This window comes from Mus caroli, chromosome 11 (genome assembly GCF_900094665.2).
Source record: "Mus caroli chromosome 11, CAROLI_EIJ_v1.1, whole genome shotgun sequence".
NCBI lineage: Eukaryota > Metazoa > Chordata > Mammalia > Rodentia > Muridae > Mus > Mus caroli.
This window is the reverse complement of record NC_034580.1, coordinates 73272966-73280504: the sequence shown is the minus strand read 5'-3', so window position 1 is coordinate 73280504 and position 7539 is coordinate 73272966. Positions and strand designations below refer to the sequence as shown.

The following is a 7539-nucleotide window of genomic DNA, read 5'->3' as shown; positions in this document are numbered from 1 at the left end:
GTGAGCCACCATGTGGTTGCTGGGATTTGAACTCTGGACCTTCGGAAGAGCAGTCGGGTGCTCTTACCCACTGAGCCATCTCACCAGCCCCTCAGAAAGCTTTTTAAAAATAACTTCCTTAAGGGCGGCTGATGGCTTTAACATGTAGGTACAACTGCTGAGTTAGTACTTGGGAAGTAGCTCTGCCAAGACACTCTGGTGACACTCCCTGAGCTGGACACCAAGGAAAGGACACCGGAACCTGCCCTCAAGGGATTAGTGGACTGACGGACATAAACAGGTGCACACAGTGCTTCCTACAAGCTACACCCCCGTACCTGCTCACACGACACTGCTCTACACACAGCTACACAAGCAAATTATCACGCTCTGAGAGAAGGAAAGCAGACGCCCATATAAACATTAAATATGCATAGACTTTGAAAAAGGCTCTGTGCTGGGCATGGTGGTGCACGCCTTTAATCCCAGCACTCGGGAGGCAGAGGCAGGCGGATTTCTGAGTTTGATGCCAGCCTGGTCTACAAAGGGAGTTCCAGGACAGCCAGGGCTATACAGAGAAACCCTGTCTCGAAAAAAAAAAAAAGAAAAAGAAAAAGAAAAAGGCTCCGTAACTCACTCCTGGTCTTACCTGAGAGTCCACAGAGAAATTGCCCGCAGCGCTGAGGCGATTCAGGAAAGGCTGCACNTAGCGCTGGACAGCCCCCTCAATGTCCCAGTGGACATCGTGGGACTTGGGGTCTGGGTTGAGTAAACTGAAAGTGATTTCATAGCCTACAGAAAAGAGGAGTCGTGGAATTCAGAAGTACATCAAGGAAAGAGGCAGCCTACACCCCACGTCATCTGGATGGGATAGGGATGCCACTGAGGGACCAAAGAGAGGACAGGAGTGAGATAAGGAACGCTGCTGAGTACCTTAAGGAAAAACTGGAGCCAGGCAGTGCTGGCACACACCTCTGATCCCAGCATGAGAGAGGCAGAGGCAGGCGGATCTGAGTTAGTGGTCAGCCTGGTCTATGAAGTGAGTTCTGATATAGCCAGGACTACACAGAAAAACGCTACCTTAAAAAAGAAAAAAAAAATTGGAGAAGCCAAACAGAGTAGCTCCTGCTTTTAATCACTGCACTCCAGAAACAGGCAGGAGGGTCTGTGAGTTTAAGGCCAGCATAATCTACATAGTTCTAGGGCAGCTAGTGCTGCCTCAGAAAACAAACAAACAAACAACAACAAAAACCAGCTGGTGGTGGTAGTGCATGCCTTTAATCCCAGCACTCCAGAGGCAGACATTGGCAGATCTCTTAAATTCAAGGTTAGCCTGATCTATAGAGCAAGTTCCAGGACAGCCAGAGCTACACAGGGAAACCCTGTCTCAAAAAAAAGAAAAAAAAAAAAGAAAAGAAAAAACAGAGGGAGGAGAGATGGTTTAGAGCTTTAAAGTATTTGTTGTTCTTGCAGAAAATCCAGGTTCAATTCCCAGCACCCACATGGTGGCTCATAACCATCTTCACTCCAGTCCCTGGGGATCTGATGCCCTCTGCTGACCTCTGACCATGCACGCTGTACACATGCATGCACGCAGACAACACACTCATACACATAAAATAAGTAAATCTTCCACCGGACTCACGTCTTCTCCCTTCCTAAAACAAAGCCCAAGCCCTACCTAAGCTGGACTTGAGCGGCCGCCTCTTGTCAGAGCTCCACTTGTCCTCGGGCAGGTGGTCGGCCAGGGCAGCGGCAAGCACATCCTCCGTCAAGGACATGGCCTGGGCGACCTGGACTATGCGACGGCCGATGATGTTGAAGGCTTCCCTGTGGATCAGTCCCCGGACAACTGCCGTCCTCTCAGGCCCAATGTAGCTCATCATGTCCTGTGCAGGGGACAGAGGGACGGAGCGCCATGGCTCAGTGAAGAAAGCATAAAGGCACTCTTTCCTTCTTTTTGGTTTTTTCTTTTTTTCTTTTTTCTTTTTTTTTTTTTTTTTTTTTTTTTTTTTTTTTTTTTTTTTTTTTTTTTTTTTTTTTTTTTTTTGAGATAGCCTCTTGACATAACTCAGGCTAAAATTTGAGATTCTCTTGCCTCAGCTTTCCAAATGATGGAATTATATGCATGCACCATACATAAAGCCCAGTTCTGGTTCCTGTCTTAAGGAATCTGGCCTATTACCATCAGCTAAAAGGTTGCACCACTCTCTGGACTTGTAGTGAGCTATTTTTTTTTTCTGTTTTTCATTTTTTTCCCCCAAGACAAGGTTTTTCTGTATAGCCCTGGCTGTCCTGGAACTCATTCTGTAGACCAGGATGGCCTTGAACTCAAAAGATCCACCTGCCTCTGCCTCCTGAGTGTTGGGGTTAATGGTATATGTCACCACTGCCCAGTCATGTGTCTCTGTCTGTCTCTGTCTCTCTCATTTTTTGTTAGTTTTGCTGTGCTTTTAAAGATATAGTTAGGACTGGCCGGGTGTGGTAGGTAGTGCACGCCTTTAATCCCAGCACTTGGGAGGCAGAGGCAGGCGGATTTCTGAGTTCAAGGCTAGCCTGGTCTACAAAGTGAGTTCCAGGAACGCCGGGGTTAAAAAGGGAAACCCTGTCTCAAAAAACAAAAAAAAAAAAAAAAAAAAAAGATATAGTTAGGACTGGAGAGATAGCTCAGCTGTTAAGAGCACTAGCTGCTCTTCCAGAGAACCCAGACTCCCTTCCTAGCGCAGAGATGGCAGCTCACAGCTGTCTGTCTGTTCCTCCAGATCCAGGGGATCTGATGCCTCCATCTGCACAGACATGTAGGCAAAACATAAACTGAGATAGAAGAAATAAATAAAGGCTCATTTCACTTTATTTTGTATGTATGAGTATTTGCATACATATGTGTATGTGTACCATGTGGACGCTTGGTGCTCAGAGAGTCCTGAAAAGGGCACTGGACCTCCTGGAATTAGAGTTAGAGAGTGTCATGAGCCCCACGTGGGTGCTGGGAACTGAACCCAGGCAGGTTCTCTGCCAGAACAGCAAGAGCTCTTACCACTGACTCGTTTCTCCAGCTCCTTTTTTTGCTAGTTCTGTTGAGAAAAGGTCTCGCATAACCCAGGCTGGCCTCGAGCTCTGCAGCTGAGCAGGAACTTAAGCTCCTGATTCTCTTGCCTCACCCCCCACCCCACCCCCGTTACAGGCATGTGCCACGATGCCTGCATTGTTTCATGGTGATCGCTTCATTAACTTGGTCTTCCTGAACACTGAGCTAGAATAAGTATTCTCATACATTTCCATTCCTTTCTCCTTCACAGTAGATCCAAGTCCAGGCAACATTTAAATCTTAAATTTCGCAAAACATTGGACTAGAAACCAAGAGACGACATGCTAAGAGGAAAGGCTCAGTCAACAAACAAATGAAATACGGTCTCTGAAAAAGGCCCTGGTCCAGAGGCAAGCGTGCACACAGCGCTGCACTTAAGGGCGAAGGTAATCCAAAAGTCCACCAGCAACAGGAAGGTGGCCTTGGGAGAGAATGAGTTGACAGAAAAGGCAAGTCGCTGGTGGCTCTGCTCACCCTACCTGAGGAAGAAGGGAGGAGTGCTCCGAGATCACNTACACAGTCAGGGAGCCCTTGGCTTGCTTCTCCGGCTCAGCTAACACGGCTTCTGCCTCTGGGGACAAGAGCAGTGGTACACCAGAAGAAACGTTATTCCAGCTTCCCAGGTCCCCAAGGTGCACGAGCCAACCCTCCCTCACGCTCAGCAAATGCGGCAGCCAGGCTTGAGCTAGCCGGTCCACCTCTCTGACCACAGGAGGACTCGGCAGAAACCCATGGCATCTCCCTTTCAGCTTTCTCAGAGAAGCTTCAGTGGTTAAGACAACAACAGGGGAGTCACACTTAGATGTCCCAGTTAGGGTTACACCAACTGCCGTGGGGAGACACTACGACCAAAGCACTCTGGGGAGAAAAGGGTTTATTTCAGCTTACGCTTCCAGGGCCATCTCTGAGGGAAGTCAGGGCAGACACTCAAGCAGGGCAGGAACCTGGAGGCAGGAGCTGATGCAGAGGCCGTGGAGGGGTGCTGCTCACTGGCTTGCACCTCATGGCTTTCTCAGCTTGCTTTCTTATAGACCCCAGGACCACCAGCCTAGGGATGGCTCCGCCCACAATGGGCTGGGCCCTCCCCCATCAATCACTAATAAGAAAAATCCTTACAGCTGGATCTTATGGAGACATTTTCTCAATTGAACTTCTCTCCTTTCAGATAACTCTAGCTTGTGCCAAGCTGACATAAAACTACTCAGTCAGCACAAAAGAAGGAAAAGAGGGTATCTTGTCAAAACTGTCCTACCATGTACACTGCCCAGGGACAGCGCCTCCTCCTCGTGCTCCAAAGCTCTCCGGTAGGCCTTCTGGAAACGGCACTTGATTTTCATCTTGTCTGGAAAGGAGAACACACGAAGGGCATGAGACCGGATGGGCCCACCCAGCTGAGCTCCTCCAGCACCAAGGACAGCAGGATGGCTCTTCAGAGAAAGGGCATGCACCTGGAAGCTACAGCAGCCACTCCAATCATTTCTGCTAAGAGGACAGTAGACACATGATATTGACCCTTTGCCCCAGCTCCTGCCTCTGGGCTCAGTGGTCCTGAGGTAGCCAGAAAGCCCCAAACTGGGTGAGTTCATTTCAATGCCCATCATATTGCTTGGGAAGAGGAGAAAAACCATATGGTCATTCAACTGCCTCCACCAGCTAGTCAATGGACACGGAGAGCAGCAGAGCCAAGTTCAAGTCAGGACGTTAGTGATAAAACAAGGTGGCCTGCTGTCTCCTCTAGCCTCAACCCTGTCCTCTGTGAAGGTCCTGACCAGCGCAGTAAGAAAGGAAAACGAAACCTAAAAAATTCAGAAGTGGGCTGCAGAGATGATTCCATGGATCATGTGCTGCACAGGGCTGGAGAGATGGCTCCGTGGTTACGAGCACTGGCTGCTCTTCCAGAGGTCCTGAGTTCATTTCCCAGCACCCACATGGTGGTTCACCACCATCCCTAACAAGATCTGATGCCCTCTTCTGGTGTGTCTGAAGACAGCTACAGTGTACTTACATATAATAAATAAATAAACCTTTAAAAAAAAAAAAAATCTGGGGCTGGAGAGATAGCTCAGTGGTTAAGAGCACTGATTGCTTTTCCAAAGGTCCTGAGTTCAACTCCCAGCAACCACATGGTGGCTCACAACCATCCCTAACAAGATCTGATGCCCTCTTCTGGTGTGTCTGAAGACAGCTACAGTGTACTTACATATAATAAATAAATAAACCTTTAAAAAAAAATCTGAGCTCACGTCCCCAGTTTCCACATAAAAGCCAGATGTGGGGCACATGGCTGTAACCTCAGTCCAGAGAGTAGAGGCAGGGGACTCCCTAGGCAGCCAATCTGGCTGGTCAGGGGCAATATAGAGAGATGCTACCTCAAGAAACAAGCAAACAAAAACAAAGTGAATAAAAGAAAGAAAGAAAATTATAGCCGGGCATCATGGTGGCACATGCCTTTAATCCCAGCACTCGGGAGGCAGAGGCAGGCAGATTTCTGAGTTCAAGGCTATAGCCTGGTCTACAAAGTGAGTTCCAGGACAACCAGGGCTATACAGAGAAACCCTGTCTCGAAAAACCAAAAAAAAAAAAAAAGAAAGAAAGAAAGAAAATTATAAAAGACTTTTGTAAAAGCATTAGATATGGATATGTGGACAGGGCTGCTGCATAACACTGGAGATTTAGGGATTCTAAAATAATTCAAGGTTAATGAGCAACCCTGACTTAAAAGGTAAGGTGGAGGGGCTGGAGAGATGGCTCAAAGGTTGAGAGCGCTGACTGCTCTTCCAGAGGTCCTGAGTTAGGACACATGGTGGCTCAGAACCATAGTGGTCAGGATCAATGCCCTCTTCTGATGTGTCTAAAGATAGCTATGGTGTACTCATATAGATGGAATAAATTAATAAGTCTTTTTTTTTTTAAGTAAGGTGGAGGGCTGGAGAGATGGCTCAGTGGTTAAGAGCACTGACTCCTTTCCAAAGGACACGGTGGCTCACAACCATCTGTGATGGGGTCTGATGCTCTCTTCTGGTGTGTCTGAAGACACTGACAGTGTAATCACATAAAATAAATAAATAAATCTTTTTAAAAAGTAAGGAGGAAAGAAATACAGGAAAACATGCAACATTGGCCTTGGGTTTCCATAGTTGTATGTACACAAGCATACATCCATGCTCTCGCTCTCTCTCTCTCACACACACACACAAGCTAAAATAAATATCTATCTTTGAAGTGCTATTATTATTTCTCGCACACACACAAAACAAGAACCAGGGGCTGGAGAGATAGCTCAGCAATTGGCTGGGGCTGGAGAGATGGCTCAGTGGTTAAGAGCACCGACTGCTCTTCTGCAGGTCCTGAGTTCAAATCTCAGCAACCACATGGTGTCTCACAACCATCCGTAATGAGATCATGAGATCTGACGTCCTCTTCTGGTGCATCTGAAGACAGCTACAGTGTACTTAGATATAATAATAAATAAATCTAAAAAAAAAAGAAAAAGAACTGCTTGTGGACGTTGTACATCGTGGTGCGGAGCCTAGTGCGCACCACGATGTACAACGTCCACAAGCAGCTGCTTGTGGACGTTGTACATCGTGGTGCGGAGCCTAGTGCGCACCACGATGTACAACGTCCACAAGCAGACCAGGGGCTGGAGAGATAGCTCAGCAATTGGCTGGGGCTGGAGAGATGGCTCAGTGGTTAAGAGCACCGACTGCTCTTCTGCAGGTCCTGAGTTCAAATCTCAGCAACCACATGGTGTCTCACAACCATCCGTAATGAGATCATGAGATCTGACGTCCTCTTCTGGTGCATCTGAAGACAGCTACAGTGTACTTAGATATAATAATAAATAAATCTAAAAAAAAAAGAAAAAAAAAAGCACCGGCTGCTCTTCCAGAGGCCCCCAGGTTCAGTTCCCAGCACTCACATAGCACACACTCCAGTCTCGGGGGATTTGATTCCCTCTCTGGCCTCCACACACATGTGATGCACAGTCAGGCATACACTCATACAGACACATAAAGAGAATTAAGTGAGAAACTGCTAACCCTAGGGACAGTTCAGCAAGATGCCACACATAAATTGGGCAAAGAACCCACAGCTGCACCAAGTGATGGCATCTGTCTGAGCTTACTCACTGTGAGCCAGGAACTAACGCCAGCCACAGCAGCACATATCTGTAATCCCTACACTCAAGAGGCTGAGGCAGGAGAATGGACACAAGTCTGAAGCCAGCTAGAGATATACAGGAGACACTGTCTCAATAAAGGAACAAACAAACAAAAAGTGAACTAGAAGAAAGAAATAAAATTGTAAGTAATTTTTGTAAAAAGCACTAGCTACGGAAATGTAGAGTGAAGCCTAGAGATTTAAGGAATGCTAAGATTGCCGGGCGTGGTGGCGCACGCCTTTAATCCCAGCACTCGGGAGGCAGAGGCAGGCGGATTTCTGAGTTCGAGGCCAGCCTGGTCTACAAA

General features: G+C 47.4%; 1 protein-coding gene across 1 annotated transcript in view; it reads right to left on the bottom strand.

Annotated features, from left to right (window-relative positions):
* Pigs (phosphatidylinositol glycan anchor biosynthesis class S) overlaps positions 1 to 7539 on the bottom strand; it is an 18890-nt gene that overhangs the window by 5760 nt on the left and 5591 nt on the right. Inside the window, exons 4-7 of the mRNA XM_029483546.1 lie at positions 4320 to 4409; positions 3547 to 3638; positions 1661 to 1868; positions 575 to 771 (exon numbers count right to left, since the gene is read on the bottom strand). Coding sequence (XP_029339406.1) covers positions 575 to 771; positions 1661 to 1868; positions 3547 to 3638; positions 4320 to 4409 — 587 coding nt within the window. The remainder of the gene's footprint in view (positions 1 to 574; positions 772 to 1660; positions 1869 to 3546; positions 3639 to 4319; positions 4410 to 7539) is intronic.